The sequence below is a fragment of the Heliangelus exortis genome, chromosome 14, assembly GCF_036169615.1.
Source record: "Heliangelus exortis chromosome 14, bHelExo1.hap1, whole genome shotgun sequence".
NCBI classification, from domain to species: Eukaryota; Metazoa; Chordata; class Aves; order Apodiformes; family Trochilidae; genus Heliangelus; species Heliangelus exortis.
This window is the reverse complement of record NC_092435.1, coordinates 2464574-2484676: the sequence shown is the minus strand read 5'-3', so window position 1 is coordinate 2484676 and position 20103 is coordinate 2464574. Positions and strand designations below refer to the sequence as shown.

General features: G+C 40.2%; 1 protein-coding gene across 4 annotated transcripts in view; it reads left to right on the top strand.

The window, feature by feature from the left end:
• The first annotated feature begins 12648 nt into the window (after positions 1–12648).
• The window catches only part of FMR1 (fragile X messenger ribonucleoprotein 1), a 30249-nt gene continuing 22794 nt past the window's right edge, over positions 12649–20103 (top strand). For 2 of the 4 annotated variants that reach the window (XM_071757369.1, XM_071757370.1), the window contains exon 1: positions 12663–12899. In XM_071757369.1, coding sequence (XP_071613470.1) covers positions 12849–12899 — 51 coding nt within the window. In that variant the 5' untranslated portion in view covers positions 12663–12848. Of the gene's footprint in view, positions 12900–18745; positions 18857–20103 lie in introns of those variants that run through there. The other 2 variants (XM_071757371.1, XM_071757368.1) reach the window with 2 other exon arrangements.

Sequence of the window (20103 nt, the reverse complement as noted above, 5' to 3'; positions counted from 1 at the left end):
AGATGCCTGTCATCATAATGTCAGATTAGAACAATTGGTCTCTTATGAGTCTGACTGATAATGCTTGTCTCTTCCTAGGAAATGTCAGATAGTAATTTCAGGGACATTCTCCCTCTATTCAGGGATGTGGTGGTTTGTTTTTTTTTTTTTTCCAGCTGTTGGTTAACTCTGTCTTTTGTTATTTTACCCTTCCATTCTCACTAGCTGCCTTTTGGGCATACCTGACACACCTCTAAAGCCTGGGTGGCAGAACCTGTGTCCACATTACAACCTTTCTGTGGCAGAGTTTCCAATTCAGAGATATGCTGCAATGCCATAAAAAAGAAAAATACTGTCTCCTAAGCTTTATTTTGAACCAGAGATGTAGCATTTTAATATTTAATGAAAACTGGCCACGTGGCTATCACTTCTCATTCCATCAAATAGTCTGAATATCTGAACATGTTTGAAATGCAGAATTACTGCACCATTTCAGAATAATTTAGCTTGGTAGGCATGTCTGGAGGTCATGCAGTGCAACTTGGTTTGTAGCTGGGCATCTTAGATCCTGAAGACTGAGGTGGCAGATGCCAGGAGGAATCTTGACCTCTCTGAAAGCAGCAGCAAAGCTCCTGGTACTCCTGTTCAGCAGCAGCCTTCACCAAAATAAATCCTACCACAGGACTTCGGTGTTTGTGGTGTGGTTTAGTTTGTGATGCAGTGAGAGAAAATAGCTTGTGATTCCTGGTGATGATCACATCACCAACCCAAGCTGTCATTCTGCATGCAGACGAGGTGATGCCAAGCAGCCCACACTCCCAGGCAGCCCCGAGAAAAACAGCCCCGAGAAAAACAGCCCCGAGAAAAAGAGCCCCCTGCACCTGGAGCAGAGGCACCACATCTCTGCAAGAACACTCATGGCTTTCACTCACTGAAATCTGTCACTTTCTTCCACAGTTGAAACATTTCTTCCACCAACTCCCAGATTCTCCTGGACTCAGCCCTGGTGAGGCCACAGCTCGAGTCCTGTGTCCAGTTCTGGGCCCCTCAGCTCAGGAAGGAGATTGAGGTGCTGGAGCAGGTCCAGAGAAGAGCAAGGAGGCTGTGAAGGGATCCAGCACAAGTCCTGTGAGGAAGGGCTGAGGGAGCTGGGGGTGTTGAGGCTGGAGAAGAGGAGGCTCAGGGGAGACCTCATCACTCTCTCCAACTCCCTGAAAGGAGGTTGGAGCCAGGGGGGGGTTGGGCTCTTTTCCCAGGCAACTCTCAGCAAGACAAGAGGGCACAAGAGGTCTCAAGTTGTGCCAGGGGAGGTTTAGGTTGGACATTAGAAAGAATTTCTTTCTGGAGAGGGTGATCAGCCATTGGAATGGGCTGCCCAGGGAAGGGGTGGATTCTCCATCCCTGGAGATATTTCCAAAGAGCCTGGATGTGGCACTCAGTGCCATGGGCTGGGAACCACGGGGGGAGTGGATCAAGGGTTGGACTTGATGAGCTCTGAGGTCCCTTCCAACCCAGCCCATTCTGTGATTCTATGATTCAGCAAGAGCTGTAGTTCCAAGAAATGCGGAGAATACTTGTAAATTTAAACTTTTTTTGCATCTCTTTTGAAAATGTGACATGTACAAAAAGCACTGAGGGAACGACCCCTCTTTAAAATGTGAATCAATAACCGTATCTGGCATCAAAACACTGGCTTTCTGACAAATCTTTTCTAAAGGTGTGAATGGTTAATCTTAGTACAGGACTTGATGTTTTGACAAAAACATTAACAAAAGCAGAAGATGGGAGACAAATGAGTTTTGCTAGAACATATGGTAATCACCAGCTAAAAGACCACAAGATCACCTATTTAAATTTTTTTTTTATTTTTTATTTTTTTATTGGCTAGGGGTGGGTAGGGGAACAGACATGAAGACACCATGCTGAATTCATGGCACTGAACCTGTCATACATGTTCTGCTGCAAGAGCCTTTCAAACTGTATTTTCAAAACCAGAACATACACTTGCAGACTGCTGCCTACAGTAGAATCTGTAAAATGGAATCAAATCAGAAATGAAGTTGATTTATATTTTCTTACTGGTGAACATACCATATAAATTTGGAGTTGAATTCCTACTAACATGATGCTAAATCTCCATAAGGTTTATGTTAATCCTTCAGATGCTTTGCTATTGAGGTATTATTGATTAATAGTGGGTAATCTATCTAGATGTACCTTTGTGAATAAAAGCAGACTGGTTATTGTAGTACTGATTTTTCTCAACTCAAGCTTATTCAAATCTAAGCTCAGTTATGTCATCAATATTTTCATACTCAGATTAAGCAATCTGAGGAAAATGTTGACTATGACACTTCTGTAAAATTTGTTCATATTGGCTTTAAGAATATTTAAGTGTTGCTTGTGTTGAACATGGACACAGAGTCTGTTACAGGAGCTGAAGTGGTTGTTTAACTCCACACTATTCATGATAGTTAATTGCCATTTAGCTTGCTTATCACTGTAAGGAGAATATTCTTTTATAGAATCAAAATGTGTCTTACTTTCTGTACAACTATATCGGGTTTAATCATCACATACTATTTGCACCTCTTGTTTTTTCTAAAAAGTAATGGGAACATGTCCTGGTTTTGTCTGTCTACAAATACAGGGCCTTGACTTTATACTATATAATTTTATAGTCAAGATTAATCTCCTTTTGTAGTCAAAATCAGACCTTTCTAAGCACTACTGAAGCTATTTTTACACACACATTTATTCACCTAATTGTCCTGTATTAGTAATTTCTTAACACTATGTAGAATATCTTTCTATGTTATGACCTTGGTTTTTCTATTGTTTTCTGTTGTAAAGATAAACTAATTGAATTTGACATTTAAAGGTACTTTAGAATAAATTTCTATTCCTTGTTTTATCCCTCCCCCTTTTTTCTTTTTTTTTTTTTTTTTTTGAGACTAAACTAGAGGGATTGTTCCTTTAGCAGCCTTCCATTTAATATCATGGTCATTTTGCTGAAAATCTCCCTCAGCAATACATTATTGAAGCAGAGCTTTTTAAAGAATAAGGAGTACAGCACCAAAGTCCTTTCTGTAGAATGAGAACATTTAGTTGACTTTTCTTAATAACCCAAGAGAGCATAACCTCACTCTTCACTTTCAGTACTTATGATTTTCTTTGAAATTTTGTCAAAATGAAAAAGAATTCTAAGCTGAAAGGGACAAGACCTTTAGAGTAAGTATAATCTAGTTAAAGGGTCCATAAGGGAACATCAGGATTCAACACCTATACTGCAGATAGTGCTCTGAGTGGATGAAAGTAATGGAAGAACAATCTAGACCATGGTATATAAGACAGGTTTCAGAATTAAAATAAATTTAGGAATTAAAAAAAAAAATCCTTTATAAGTGTTTCAATCTACTACAAACAAAAGTATTGTATGTTCTTAGTATTTAATTTGGTTCAAATGTGGTTCCTTGGCTTATGTGACATATTATTAGTACTACCACTGTCTTTAGGCAGTATTTTAGGAGCTAATATGTCATCTTTCAAAATTAAACTTAAATGCATAATCAATGTTAAAGCATAATTAAATAAATGGCACATATTTTTCTCAAGACAAATTTGTATGAGCTCGTTTTCCCCATTATGAGTTGTCTTTGGGGGTCCTCTTGTGGTAAGATTTATTTATTGCACTTAAAATCGTGGCAATGTAGTCAGGCAATCTTTGAAGAGATCTGTCTTCAAACATTGTTTTTTGCACTTTGTGAATGTACAGAAAATGCAGCTTAACATTATGTGATTTTTGAAAACCACAGAAAGGAAAAAAAAAAAAAAAAAAAGAAGGTAAAATATGTTCAGGATTCAATCCTATAAATGGTATAAATTGTCAAGGACAATTTTCAAATTACAAAATGGTAACATCTTAGCTATTGAGACAAAAATGTCAGCTATGTTAGCTGAAAAACAACGACAAAACCAGAAAAACCCCAACAAATAAACAAACACCAAACCCAACCAACCAAAGAAACACCAAAATAAAAAACCAAACAAAAACCAGAAATGCTACTATTACAGGCTGATTGATTCCTTTACTTTTTTTTTTTTTTTTCCCTACACTATTCACACATTGACACAGGGTAAGATTACAGTATTATTTTCAATAACAGTTTAGTGGAGAGATACAAATCTTTTAAGTTATATTTGCTTGAAATAGGAAGTTAAATATAATTCTCTGTCAGGATGATGCCATTTTTATATAGTTCTTCCATCAGGGTCACTACAGGTGATGTTAAGGCCATACAAGCACAGTAGAATACAGGACCTTGGAAATATGGATATATTGCTGCCCAACAACACTGGAAATTCTGATACAGATTGGGAAGAGCCATGTGATCTTTTCAGATTAAAATTGCAGTAATTAATTGCTCCAAAGGGACATTAATCTTCATAAATCTCTGGTCTAACTTCAGTATTGAAGCATCCTGCTCATAGGCACAACAAAATGGACTCAGTTAAATTACCCCGGGTCCCAGAAACACACGGTTGCATTCTGTGTGATAGAATTAGATGTGAAATATTCTACAAATATCTACCTCTTGTCCAACTAACTTTATGTTCAGGACCGACTGGAAATGTAGACCCTATAAGCCTCCAAGTTCCATCTTTGATGCAGATGCTAATGAATGCTGCCCTTTAAAAAATTAAAAAAATGGAAAACTCCATGAAGGGTCATCATGTGGGATTCATCTAACTCTGTGTGATGTCTGCAGTACAACTGCCTTCATCTCAACTCTTATCCAAGATTCTATTTATGGCCAGTGAAATTTAGGGCTGTACTTGCCTCACTCTCAAGGTGGCCAATTAATCACAGTCATTTTGAGGCAAGTTTGGGTATTATTCATAATTCCATGGAGCAAAGCCATCCCTGGTGAGTTAACTCCTAATGCACCAGCCCTTTCCAAGTGACAGCATCAATGCCTATACTCATAAAGCTCTATAAATACCCATAAAGTTCTATAAATACTCATAAAGCTCTATAAATACCCATAAAGCTCTATAAATACTCATAAAGCTCTATAAATACCCATAAAGCTCTATAAATACTCATAAAGCTCACCAAATACTAATTTTTATAGCATCCAGAGATATATTTAAGTGCTGTATGTTAATCCTAAAAATTAAATTAGTTAATCCTCAAAATTAAAAATCCTAAAAATTAAAAATCCTAAAAATTAAATCCTAAAAATTAAATTAATTAAAATTAATCCTAAAAATTAAATCCTAAAAGTTAAATTTAAATAAAAAATAAATAAAAAATCCAGTATGGATTGCCATACAATATTCACACAGCCAGTATGCACATGGTAGGGGAGCAGCTCTGTGTTTATGGCTACAAATGTTGTCCAACCACCTGAAAATAATAGAACATTTCTCTTGCACTGCATTCCAACTGGTTGTACTCCCAGTTTTCTGTCTTTTGTTTGTTTGGTTTTTGTTTTAATTCATTCATTTTCGAGACCCACATCTTTTCACTTTCACATCAAATGTGATTTGGTAAATGCTTAATTAAAAAAAAAAATTAGCTGAATAAACTAACATGGAGTTTTACACGTGAATGCAAGTGTCATCTATTAACATGGACTGTTCACAACACCCAGGGACTTCTGCAGATGAAATAACATGGAGGCTTAATGTCATCATAAATAAATTTGTGGGGGTACAAGAGAAATGGATAGAATCTCATGATGAAATTCAACAAGGGGAAGTGCAGAGTTTTGCATTTGGGGAAGAACAACACGATGTCCCAGTATAGGTTGGGGGCTGAGCTGCTGGAGAGCAGTGTAGGTGAAAGAGACCTGGGGGTCCTGGTAGACAAGAAGATGCCCATGAGCCAGCAATGTGCCCTTGTGGCCAAGAAGGCCAATGGCATCCTGGGGTGCATTAGAAAGGGTGTGGTTAGTAGGTCAAGAGAGGTTCTCCTCCCCCTCTATTCTGCATTGGTGAGGCCACACCTGGAGTATTGTGTCCAGTTCTGGGCCCCTCAGTTCAAGAAGGACAGGGAAGTGCTTGAAAGAGTCCAGTGCAGAGCTACTGAGATGATTAAGGGAGTGGAACATCTCCCTTATGAGGAAAGGCTGAGGGAGCTGGGTCTCTTTAGTTTGGAGAAAAGGAGACTGAGGGGTGACCTCATCAATGTTTTCAAATATGTAAGGGGTGAGTGTCAGGGAGATGGAGTTAGGCTTTTCTCAGTGGTGACCAGTGATAGGACAAGGGGTAATGGGTGTAAATTGGAGCACAGGAGGTTCAAGTTGAATATCAGAAAAAATTTTTTTACTGTAAGGGTGACAGAGCCCTGGAACAGGCTGCCCAGGGGGGTTGTGGAGTCTCCTTCACTGGAGACATTCAAAACCCACCTGGACACGTTCCTAGGGGATGTACTCTAGGGGGCCCTGCTCTGGCAGGGGGGGTTGGACTAGATGATCTTTCCAGGTCCCTTCCAACCCCTAGGATTCTGTGATTCTCCTGAGTGGGAGATGAAACCAAATAATTGTGCAGCAAAACTCTACGTGGTATGTTTTCAAATTCAGTGATATTCAAAGAGTAAAAAAGGAAATGTGTTACTGAGAGCTTTAGACCAACAACAGAATACAGATACTCTTCAGAAAGAATGCAGAAATTACTACAATTTTTAAATGAGATGTTACTCCAAGAAATAAGATACCATGAAGCACACAAGAAAGAGACAATCCACCAAAACAATTATTTCAAAGGTGAGTTGAATGACCAAGACAGTTGTGTTTTGGATGACCAAAATGAGCTAGATCTTGACAGTCAGACTTTGTAACTTGTAAAAATATAATATAAATACATATATTTTAAATGTAAAATATATATAAATAAATATATGTAAATATACATTAAATATATGTATATTTAATTAAATATATTAAATATATTTAAATATAAAAAAATATATTTATTTAAAATATATGTATTTATATTATATTTTTACAAGTTACAAAGTTTAATATTAATCTCCTGAAGTTTAGATTTCAGTGTTTACTTCTTTTAATCTTCTCTGAGAAACTGGGAAGCATCTGTACTGCAGACAAAATGTTGTGTGGCTTCTTTCCATATCCAGGTCAGGAAGACACAATATACTGCAGAAACTGAAAACCACTTGTGGAAACATAAACCTGCACTAAAGCAGAATCTGTGACACAATAAACCTTGGCTACCTATCTCTTCTGAACATAATATACAGAAAACTACATATTTGGAGGAGGAGACACTAATGACTTACAAAAGAAAGTCAAGTTTAATTGAAGGTCATCTTAATTTTGACAGAAAATCAATAAATAGTTGGCTTTTCTCACTGATGTATTTTTACAAGATCTAAGATTACCCACCAGTCTAATGCATGTAATGAAGGATTGCTATTTTTTCTAACAATTTTACAATATTAATTTTTTTTTTTCTTTTTTGTAATGGTTGTATTCTCATTGCCTCTCCATGTGAACACTGCCTTTTAGAGGATCTTCTTGAGACTCTAAAGTTCACATTAACTATTCAGAGGTCTGAGTGAACAGGCACACAGCAGGGTTTCTCATCCCCACTCTTGCAGTTTTTCTCTGCTTCTCTTCCAATTTCTGGGGACATTTTCTGTGTGTGGCTGGAGAGTTGGGCAGGGAGAAACATGATGAAATTCAACAAGGGGAAGTGTAGAGTTTTGCATTTGGGGAAGAACAACACGATGTCCCAGTATAGGTTGGGGGCTGAGCTGCTGGAGAGCAGTGTAGGTGAAAGAGACCTGGGGGTCCTGGTAGACAAGAAGATGACCATGAGCCAGCAATGTGCCCTTGTGGCCAAGAAGGCCAATGGCATCCTGGGCTGGCTCAGGAACAGCGTGGCCAGCAGGTCCAGGGAAGGGATTCTGCCCCTGTGCTCAGCCCTGGGGAGGCCACAGCTTGAGTCCTGTGTCCAGTTCTGGGCCCCTGAGCTCAGGAAGGAGCTTGAGGTGCTGGAGCAGGTCCAGAGAAGAGCAAGGAGGCTGGGAAGGGATCCAGCAGAATTCCTGTGAGGAGGAAGATGACCACGAGCCAGCAATGTGCCCTTGTGGCCAAGAAGGCCAATGGCATCCTGGGGTGCATTAGAAAGGGGGTGGTTAGTAGGTCAAGAGAGGTTCTCCTCCCCCTCTATTCTGCATTGGTGAGGCCACACCTGGAGTATTGTGTCCAGTTCTGGGCCCCTCAGTTCAAGAAGGACAGGGAAGTGCTTGAAAGAGTCCAGCGCAGAGCTACTGAGATGATTAAGGGAGTGGAACATCTCCCTTATGAGGAAAGGCTGAGGGAGCTGGGGCTCTTTAGTTTGGAGAAAAGGAGACTGAGGGGTGACCTCATCAATGTTTTCAAATATGTAAGGGGTGAGTGTCAGGGAGATGGAGTTAGGCTTTTCTCAGTGGTGACCAGTGATGGGACAAGGGGTAATGGGTGTAAATTGGAGCATAGGAGGTTCAAGTTGAATATCAGAAAAAATTTTTTTACTGTAAGGGTGACGGAGCCCTGGAACAGGCTGCCCAGGGGGGTTGTGGAGTCTCCTTCACTGGAGACATTCAAAACCCTCCTGGACACGTTCCTAGGGGATGTACTCTAGGGGGCCCTGCTCTGGCAGGGGGGGTTGGACTAGATGATCTTTCGAGGTCCCTTCCAACCCCTAGGATTCTAGGATTCTATGATTTGACTGGATGTCACTCCTGGGTGTCACTTTAGACAGGAACAAGCTAATAAAACTGCAATGCTTTGGTTACAGTCAACCTTCTGCTATTTTCATAATAAAGCAACCTTGCCTGAGAAGTTTTTTTATGACTCTATTGATTGTGTTTCTCCCAGTTATTGACCTGGTGATTATAACATCACCATTTCTGTTAGATGCATTTTATTGAGACTGTTTTGTAACCCAAAAAGAGAATCTGACTTCCTTTAAACGAATGTGACTGCCTCTTCCTCTCCTAAATTTTTGGCTGCAGATGTAAATTAATAAGACACCAGTCTGAACTGTTTGGTCTCACTGAAATGAGGCACAACCCCATGTACCTCAGATGACTGTAAAGTTATTTTTTTCTCAGTATCTAGTACAGTCAGAAATAATACATATTATGACTCTCAGATTTAGCTGGAAATACAGAAATCTCACCAGTATGGCTCACAGGAAACCACAGTGTGGGGGAAGACATCCAGGAGAAGCTCCTGCTTGAAGTGATGCATAAGGAAAAGCAGAAAATGTGAAAGGTTGAATTAAAATCTCCACAAACCTTGGCAAGACTAAGCTGGACCCAAAAATGGATGTTTAAATAAGGAGGATTGTATATCATTCCATTAAGACATTTTGATGGTTAACCAGATTAAATATTTTTTTTAAATATTTTTAAAAAAATGTTTCATTTGTAGTTGTAGCCCCTGACCCAGCTTTAAGGTAAAGAACACGAGGTAAAAAAAACCCACTCAGTTTTTCTCACTCTTACTCCAGATTCTGCATGAAGCCTCTTTAACAAATCAACTCCTGAGCAACCCAGGATGCTGGAAAGGATTTGGTTGCTGCTCTTGTTGCCAAAGGTTGGTGTTGGGGGCTGCATTTGGAATCTGATTCCTTCAGTGTGAGGAATCAAAGCTGCCACTGCCTGGTGAAGACCAACAGAAAACTGCAACACCTAAGATATAAATTCTAGGGAAATTTTCTCAGCTAAACCACTCCCAGTGATCAAGGATACAGGACTCTGAGTGCTCTTTGCTTTAGCTTTCTGTCCTTCAGCTTTTCCTAAGGAGGACAAGATAGGAAGAGACTTTTTTCCCTGTATTCTCCACAAACATTGAAAAAAAAAATGAGTAAATCTGTTAGTGAATGAAAGACAACCTTGTTTTTTTTTTTAAAAAAATATTTTGATGGTGAGAACTGTCATTCCAAATGCAGAGTGCCTGAAATACCAATTACACCAACTGCTGGAGATCTGGGTAAGAAACTGAAGAACCAAAGTCCTGTAGGACCAAGCCCAACACTTGGAACAACTGAGTTGAGATTGCTGGGAATTCTGAAACAATTTGGGAAGGCAGAGGGGCAGGAATTATGGCTGGATTATAATCCCACACCTCTGCAGGGTGTAACTGAACACCAGGATTGGATGTAAGATGTGGTCTGACACTTGAGCAAAATAACTTTTTGCCATTAATATAAAAAATACAAGAGTGGAATTACTGAGATGCATTTTTATGTTGTCACTCTGAAATACAGACACATTTTAAAGAATCTGGTTTAGTCAAAGTCTACAAAAGAATCAGCTTCTTAATTTGAGAACACATTTCAGAAGGGATGGACAGCTCACTAGGAAATAAATTAAAATAGCAAAGCCAGTAATTAAAAAAAAAAAAAGCAGTCAATCAGCAGAAAAACTAGAGGGGGCTCTGTAACTTTTCTCATAAAACAGACAAGGATTAAAAACATTCAGTAGTCAGGACAGAGTAAAAAATGCTGAATTTAAGCAATGGCAAGAAAGGTTTCAGTTAAGCATTAATAAAGATTATAGCCTAAAGCAGCTTTTAACTTAGAGAAAGTGGTGAAACCATCACTTGAAGTCATTAAAAATTAGTCAAAATTAAACACCTTTTTGCTCTGTCTGCTCAGAGATAATCTGCCTTTGTGACAGCAAACTGTTTTATTAACAAAAGAGTAACAGTGAATGCAAGGAAAAAACCAAACCAAACAGCTGAGGTGGCCACCATCTCTCAAAGCACTGTTGGAATTTTGAGTTTAACCATTTATATGTTTTCTAGTTTTTAAAACATGTATTTCTAGCATGAAGAAGTCACACGAGAGGTCACATTTAATTACCTAAAGTTCTGTATGGAGAAATGTCACAGGTGTGGTTTTAGTCAGACACAAATGCTGTGTCATTGCTTCTCATATTTAAATTTTTCTCCCTCTTGAACCCTCTGCCACCCAAGTCAGTTCTAAGAATACCTCATTAATGTGCAAAAAAAAAAGGATGTGAAACTGAATCACTGAATTGCACTGACCCTTCATCACACTAAGAACTTGCTAGGTATCCAAATCTGATAAAAAAGGAATCAAACACCTCTCCTTCAGGGCAGACCATTATCACACTATTAAATTTACTTCAGTGCTGTTAATAAACATCACAACAAGGAGGTGAACACACAGGGATGGGTACAGGCAACTCTCCCTTCCACGCTGAAAAATTAAACAGAAAAGAGAAGTTTTGGTGGATAACAAGAAATACAATGCACCTTTTCATAGCCTAACTGCAAAATGCTGTACACTGGAAAACACTGGTTTGCAAGGTTTGAGACACATTGTGTAAAAAAACCAGAGGAAAGATGGAATCAGGCTTCTTGAGTTCAGCAGTTTCAAACACACATCACTAAGTGCAGAATTTCACTGCATCACTGGGCTGGGATCATCACAGCTGTGATAATATTTTGTAACTGTGACTTCCTGGAGTAACGATTCAACTCTTTTAATTTCTTCTTAGTCTTGTTAGTAAAAAAAAAAAAAAAAACAAAAACAACAAAAAAAAAACAACACACATAGGAAGATCACGTTAATATTTGTGCTGGCTGAACAAGCAGATTTTAAGCTGAGGTACTTCCAGCTGAAAATGCATCGTCATGGCCACAGCGGCTCTTTAAATATTCACCACCGGGTTCTACGGAGAACCATACCCAGTGTTACCTCGCTGCCACAGAAATTTGAGCCAAAATGTGACTTAAACGCCGCTAAAGTGCGTTGTATGGCGGCCCTGTCAGTTCACTGCACAGAGCTCAACTCTCACAGGGAGAGGCAGAGCACTTCCGGGCCGACACCTCCTATTACGCACCCCACGAGGTGTCCAGCTCTTAGACATAACCACAATGCCCTGACCTAACCATTCCTTCTCGCAGACCTCGATACAAAACGCCTCAATCCACATTTTATCTGAGGGGACGCAGCGCCCACCGCGTAGCTGAACCTTTTCCCCCTGCCGCGGCAGCCACTGCCTCCCTCAGGGACCTGAGCCCACCCCGCTTTCCGGCCCCGGCCTCCTTCTTCCCCTGCCCGTCCCAGACACCCCAACGCTCTCTCGGCTCCATCATTCCCCCCGCCGCTTCCCGGCCCCGCTCCGTTCACCCCGGAGCCCCCCGCTCCGCACCCCCTTCTCCCCCTTCCCTGAGGGACGAACGGACCGGGCCGCACTTCCGCCCGCCTCCGTCAGCTCGGAAGCCGATTGGCCAGCGGGGCCGTCAATCACGCGGGAACTTCCGGCACCGCTACCGGATTCCGCCTCCCCTCTCGCCGCTTCGGCTGCGGCTGCGCGCGGGGCAGCGCGCGACCCGGCCGTTAGGCGGTGGGCGAGCGGCGCGTGCTGCCAGGGGGCAGCTCCCCGGCCCCGCCCCCCGCCGCCCGTCACGTGACGCGGGTTCGGTGTCCGCACCCCAGCGCGGCGGCGGCGCCCCCGCAACCTCCACCCCCACCCTCACCCCCCCCCCCCCCCGCATCCCCTTCCCCCGCCCCGCACCGCCCGGCGGTGACCGTTTCGCTTTCATTTCCGGGCGGGCGGGAGAGCGCGAGCAGCGTCGGCCCCAGCGTCCCCGCAAGCGCCCCCGCCCCTGCCCCGCGCGCCCCTCCCTCCGCCCCGCCCCCTCGGGCTCGGGGCGAAGCGAGACTCCCCCTCCCCTCCGCTCCGCTCCGTTCCGCTCCCCTCCCCCGCCCGCTCACACCCCTCGGCCGCCTCCTCTGCCCCCTCCTGCGCCGGGAGAGAGAAAGGGAAGGGAGGAGGCGCCGGGCTTGGGTCTCCCGCACCGAGCCGCCGCGGGCACAACATGGAGGAGCTGGTGGTGGAGGTGCGGGGCTCCAACGGGGCCTTCTACAAGGTACCGGGTGCTGGCGGCTGGGTCGGGCTGGGCCTCAGGGGAGGGAGTGGGGCCAGGGACGGGAGGAGGAGGAGGCGGTGGCAGCGGTGGCGGCTCCTCCTCCCCGCTCTGAGGGAAATCGGAGGCCTCGGGGCAGGAAAGAGGGGAGGAGGAGTGGGCAGCGGTGGAGGCCTCGGCGGGTCTCTCTCTGGGTGTCGGGGAAGAGGGAGCCGGGTTGCTGGAATAAGAGAAGCCGGGGCCGCCGCCTCCTCCCCTCCCCCGGGGCTGAGGGAACTCCAGGCCTGATGAGGGAGAGAAGGAAGAACGGGAGAGGCCCTCGGTCGGCGTCCGAGGAGGCCTCGGGCCTTCCCCCTATTGTGGGAAGGGGAGGCCCTGGCGCTGCCGGGGAGGCGGCGAGGGGAGCCCTGGGCCGGCTTCTCCTTGGCGCTGAAGCGAGGATCAGGGCTGGGGATGGGGCATTAATTGCTAAATCCTCAGCTTTTGTCGCTACTTAAGGAAAGTCTTTCTCGCTCTCTACGTTTCCAGGAGAGCTGCACTGCTAGTGCACGGCGTTTAAGGCGGGGGAGGAGGGGGGCCCCGCTTAAATCCACGTTCATGATAAAAATGCTGTGGTGGATTCCTGCTTTTTATGCTATGGCAGAGGACACTGCCTATTGATATTCGAGAGAGCATTGCTTGACCAAATATATATATGTGCTGAGTTGCTAAATACATTTAATTATCCAATCTACTTCTTAATGAAACTACTTAATGGCATTCCCTGTTTGTTGTCAAGCCCTTGTGTCGAATAAAGCCATCACTGAGCCTTGAACAGAAATGCTGAGTATTTAATATTTTTATTAATACTGTGTAGTATTGCTGTGGCTTTGCATGAGTTGGGTTGTATTAATCAGCATATTAATAGGGGATCATTTGTGGCTTTACTCTGTTCACTGAAAACTAAAATTTGGACAGAGTGGGTTTGGGCCTGCTGTCACTGACATGTTATCACCATACCAGAAACAGTCATAGATGAGTTTTCTGCAAGTCTGTCATAGTTTAAATGTTGCTAGTACATTAAAAAATGGGCCTAGTTATTGTGCAACATCCAGTATTTATGTTAGCATTGAAGGAACAGGTAGAATTTCACACTCTGATGTTAGTGTGGAAGGGTAGGCTGCTATCCAGATGATACAGTTCCAACAGCTCTTGAGTATTTCTGAGGGGCAAAAAAGAAAAAGACTTCCAAAAAACTTATTTTTAAAATGCTCATGAGCATCTCCCAAGAAGTATGCATGAAACAAATCTGTCAATATGGAAAATGAGCATCCTCTGGGTTTCCAGTGGTGTAGCCCAAGTCCTAGATCTGTGTGTTGCTTTCTGGAACTAAATTATTTAGCACATTAAAAAATCAGTTTTACATTTTTAAAGATAGATTGTTCATTCAGAAAGAAACAGAAGCCACAAGTATACTGTATATGAGAATTTTTAACAAGATTTTATCAAACTATTTTAGAGTATTTAAACAATAATGCAAAATAAATTGTGATGAAAATGTGACAGGGTGACAAATATTAGCAAGGAAACTTGTGAGAGTTGAAAGTAGTTTTTTTGGCTACATTTCTGGTTGTAATTTAGGTGAAAATGAAATTTGAGCATCTGTGTTCATGGGACCTTATTCACTAGTCAGGATTCCATGTACCCAGGTTGTAAGACAGACGTTGCCTCCTGGTCACATCTGTTGTTTGCCTTTTAACTTTTAGAAATTGACACATGATTTTTTTTTATCCCTTAATCTCCAGGATTAGAGATCCATGAGGACTTGGTTAAATTATTTAAGGAGAGAAATGGGGTACATGAATTTATTTGTCTTCACCTGTATTTACCTGTCTGGATAGGGCATCACACTTAAGATAAATGCAGCAACTTTTTAAAACTAAAAAAAAGTTGTGTTTTTTTATTTAAAAGAGCCTCTTCATGCAGTAATGTTCATTCTAAATCAGCAGTTTTTCTCTAGCCTTAATTACTTGAATTTTAGGTATAATTTCTCTCTATAATTTCTGAGCATCACCCTACTATTAAGTAATTTATCTAGCCATTTTCTTCTGAGTTTTATGCCTGTGTTGCAGATAAGGAATTTTATTATAAAATGAGTTGGTTGATCAAGTATAACAAGAAGTGTATGGTGATGTCAAGTGCAAATTTAATTGCAAAATATTTTTTGCAAATCAAAAGCAGAATAATCCATTTATTCAGTCTTGTGGTTTGCTGATAACTTTTGACAATTTCTTTGGCTTTGAATATTTCTAAAGATCTTCTTCAGAATATCTAAGTACACCTCTAGCTTGATATTCAGACATGGAGTGGAGGAATTTGAGGCTGGGAGAGTCATGAAGGAACTAAGTAGCACAAGTAGACTCCTAATTGCCACTTCAGGTATTCATATCTTGTAGCCCTGAGGACCTTAAAAACTCACCTAAGCACTTTTCATTTCATTTTTTTATTTTTCAACTAAGCACTTAGTTTCAGTTTTGAGTGTGCCCATCCTGACAGTACCAAAGTGGTGCCTAATTGTCACCTAAGCCCTGCTGAGAATAATAAACCTGTCTTTTCACTGCTTGGATTACCTGTGGGACTTGATCCAGAAGGCATTCTGAGATACATGGAGTGGGATCATGTTCTACAGAAAGCAGAGGTGATGGTTTGAGGATGCATTCACACTCAACTGGATGATATAAATTAAAGTTTCATGTCTGGATGGCTGTCTGGTATGGGAGTGATTTTTCTTTCCTAGTTTAAAAGTGATTATCTCCTGTATCTTCTGCTGAAGGTGTAGACTGGCCTGCTTATGAGGCAGGTAGTTTTAGAATGTTCTTCCCTGTTAATGTATGTGTTGCCTGTAACCAATTTTTTGCCACTTCTTGCTCAATAATCTTGGTAAAAATCTTTTTATCCCAATGGTTTCAACACTTGGCAGCTTTTTTGTAAGTTTTATGGATACTTGATGTTCTTTTCTTAAAGCTACAACTGGCAAAATCATTTTTCTTAGTTTATTACTTTAGGTCTTGCTATTAACAACTATTTCTTTGGCTTCCTGTTGCATTCTGTATCAGTCTTGCCTTTCTTTCACTGTTGCATACAGGATACCTTCAGCAAATATCTCCAGGCTCTTTGTACCCTTTTCCCTAGTTTATTTACCTAGTTTATTTACCATTTCTGTGACTATTCTTTCCCTATTCTGTTTCTGTGGCCTGCCTTTCTCATATTTGATTAGCCATGTGCTTTCTCTTTTGACTTTCTCTTCTCAACAGGTATGAAATGTTACAGAACTCTTACACAAACACTCGGTGCACATTTATATCAACCTAGGATTTTTTTTGGCCTTAAAAAGCACTTTTTTCCTACTTTCACTCTTTACAGTTAATTATCCTCCTTTATTAAAATGCACACATCTGATGATGTGAGCAGACTTCTAAAAAAGCAACAAAACTTCATGGAGCTGGAGCTTCTATTTGTTCCTTTGAAGTGTTTTTCATTCCATTTAGCACAAAAATAACAAATACTGAATCCTAGAGTAATTTTGATTGGAAAAGACCTTTAAAATCTTCAACTCCAACTGTAAAACTAGCAGTGCCAGTCCACCACTGAACTGGAAACTAAAGTATACCACTAAAGTATACTGCTTTTTCCAGTAATTTTGATTTTTGTATCAAATAATTTGTAAATTCAGACCATACCCTTGTTGCATAACCTTTTGTAGAATATGAATGCACCTGTTTTTCAGAAGTGCCATGACATATCAATGTTGTGCTGTAAACATTTTACTTAATTACATCTGAAGCATGGATGGAGTGAAATGTTACTTTCAGTGACACAAACAATTAAATTTGGTGTAGAATTGCCACATTTTTTTTTTCCACATTGGAGAAGAATTGTCCCTAGCCACTATAAAACATGCTTCTGTTCACAGAAGTAAAAGCAAACCTTTTTTGCCCATTGATTTCTTTTTCTTTAGTTTTATTTTTCTCTCTGCTAGTAGTAACAGGGATATCCCAGCTGCTGTAGTCTTTCACTGTTCTGTCTCTCATTTTACTTCCATTTAGTTTCACTATTTTTTAATGCTTTTCATCTATGTATTCATATTTTTCATAGCAAGTGTTCTGTCCCTCTTGGGTGTCCCTTTTTGTTCCTTTGGGCATTCAAACTCACCTATATGCTCTTTTATGTTTTAATTTCTGTGCCAAACTTAATATTTCAGAAAAGACTGCAGAATGCTCATTGTATTTTTCTTAATATGTTGTGTGAAATCACTACATCTTTTGTGCTTTACTGAAACCTTGGGGGTGGCTGGGTGGCTTGTCCTGTGTCTGAGAATTTGGCTTAGAGTGTGGAAAGCCTCATTTCTTTATAGCATTGTACATAATTTTACACATTTTAGAGAATAAAGACAACCAAGCATTTTATATAAGCTTTCATTTTTGTTTTCCAAAGGCATTAATGGTTCCATATTAATTTATGTTTTTTTAAGAAAACAAAAATGTTTGAAAACATTTCTGTTTGTGTTTAGGAATGTAGAAATATGTAGTGCTGTAGACTCCAAATACATTTCACTTAGTACAGGTCTATTTAAATATTTCTACCAGAGGAAAATTGACATTCTGCTATCATACAGAGTATGAAAAAATTCAGATAAGTGTCTCTGACATTTTTTTCTGTGTCACAAGAAACTGAAGAGGAAGGAAAATCACATTTTTATGGGTAGATGAGATTAAACAACCAAATATTTAGGCCATTAATGTATTTTGTCTGGTTAAATGTTTTTTTCAGCATAAATCTTACATGGACAGAGGCAGAAGTGTTGTATATATTGCATCTTTCAAATTAGGTACTGGAAAATCATAATTCACTTTGTAATTAGATAAAAATTCATTACAATCAATTTATGTAATTGTGCAAGGCTAGAAATTAAAAGGCAAACAACAGTGTTATGACATCAAATTTTTGGCCAGGCTGGAGTGGTGAAAAACCAGACATTCCATCTCTTTCTGTGGTTGAGTCTTATGAACTTGGTATAAAGTAAAGAAATGATGTTGGGTTTGTAATTTTCACAGCAATATCTGTATTGTTTCTACTTGTTTCTGGTCATCAGTTATCCTTCATGTTCCTAGTTCAGGTTCCTTCAGATTTCTGGACTGTGACCAAAGCAATGCTGAAGACCCATTTAGGGAGAGCTTGTGTAGGGCAGCAGAGTTTAATGCTCTTTCAACTAGCTGTGTGTCCCAAGTTTTAATTTTTCCAGTTAATAAGTAGTGGACTGTTTAAGGCTAATGTTCAACTTGGTGGTGATGTTAGGCTAGTCCTCAAATTGATAACTTTTATTTATTTGTGTCAGCACCTGTGTTAATGGTAGGTTTTAGCATATTAGGACCAGTATATGCTCTATTTGCTAGGATTCTACTCAAAAGGAGTTGGCTTCATCTGAATCTGAGATGCAGTCTTGCTCTTCACTGCTGTGCTTGTGCATTTTTCTCTCACTTCCTGTAATTTTTAGGGCTATTTAGAGCATCTTTTGGTGTTTTTATCACTGGAGAGGGGATGACTTCTTCAAAAGTGTCTTTCACGTCAGGAGAAGTGATTTTTGGGGGGATTTTATGAGAAAATAAATAAACTACTTCTCAGGGCATTGTCTTGAGTTATTCTTACCAGTTTTCCTCAAGGCTGTTAAGTGTTCTTGGTGTCATTTTTGTTGGATTTGCTATATAAAATAATCTCTGCTTTTGCATACTGAAGTGTTACTAATAATACTAAGTCCTGTCCTTTTCCAGTCTGTGCTGTTAAGGAGTCTTTCCAAATACTTGGTAGTGATTACAGTATTTTTCAGGTATTAAAGGCATCCATTTCTGCTACATCTATAAGAATAGGTGCTTCAGAGCTGCATATGACAAACATTGGAAGAAATGTGTGTGGAGCCTTTGAAGGTGATGTGTGTAACGTTGCAAAATGAGTCAGGACTGCCATAGCATTTGTCAAGTTCATCTCCAGTTCTGAAATTTTCTTCAAGAATACACAGCAAAATGAAGCATTAGATAAATGTTCAGTATTCCTAATCATCAGCCCAGAGTTCTGTCCCCTGTTTATGTAAATAGCATTTCTGTAGTACTGTCAAGATGATCCTGAGATGTGGTCTTAAATCTGTTTTACATCATATAATTTAAAAAAACCAACTATGCTTGTAGTCCCTTTGGAAAGAATATCTTGAAAATTTGAAATACATAATTATGAAAATACTATCAGAGAATATTTTATGTCTCCTTTGGATGTTAGTAATAATAAGCTTTCCAGTAACCTTATTCATGGAGTATTGAGTGATGAGCAAGGTAGAAAAACATTTTTTGCTGTTGTGACTTCTGGTCAAAGTGGCATAAGTTATTTTCATTAACTAGCATTGCACTTCTTCCTTTTAGTGAGTGACTCCAAGTAATGACATTTGTGTGCATGTACTGCTTACTTTTAGTAAAACCAGTTCTTGGAGTTCTGTATCAATCATCAGGTATTGCTCTTCTTTTGACAGTGAAATACTGCTGCAACTCAGGAAATTCTTCAGAATACTTTGAGAGGAAAAATACCAGAATACTTTTCAAAAAAACATTTAGATTCCATATAGGAAAAACCTCTTACCTTCTTGTAAGAGACAAGAGCTGTTCTTGTCTTGGAAACTTGAAATGTGAGGTGAACAAAATGTTCCACAGTCCATTAACTAATACCTCTTCAGAAGTGGTTGTTACTTCTAAATTATTTTCAGTTTATTGAGAATTTTTCAGTCTACTAAAATGGATCTCTGTTGATAGAACAAAGTTTTATGTCTCAGTGTCTCTCATGACCTTTATCTATACAGCTTGCATATATAGCTATAGGGTTTACTACGTACAGACAAGTATTAGTAGAATGCTCAGCACTTCATCAATGTTAATTTGTTTCAGAAGTTCATAGAGATTTTTTAAACTCAAGAAACAGGAAGCCCCCTTTTTTCATCTCATTGCCCCATGACTTCCATCATTTGAGCCCATGAAAAATATTTTCATTGGTAAATAAAGTTCTTAAGAGTATTGATCTTGATTTTTGGTTTGTACCTGGGCGGAGACATTGGAGCTTTAAGCTAAAAATTGATTGAAGGTCAGTTAGTTGAGTACAAAAAGGAGGAAAAAGCCTTCTTGCTGGTGAATCT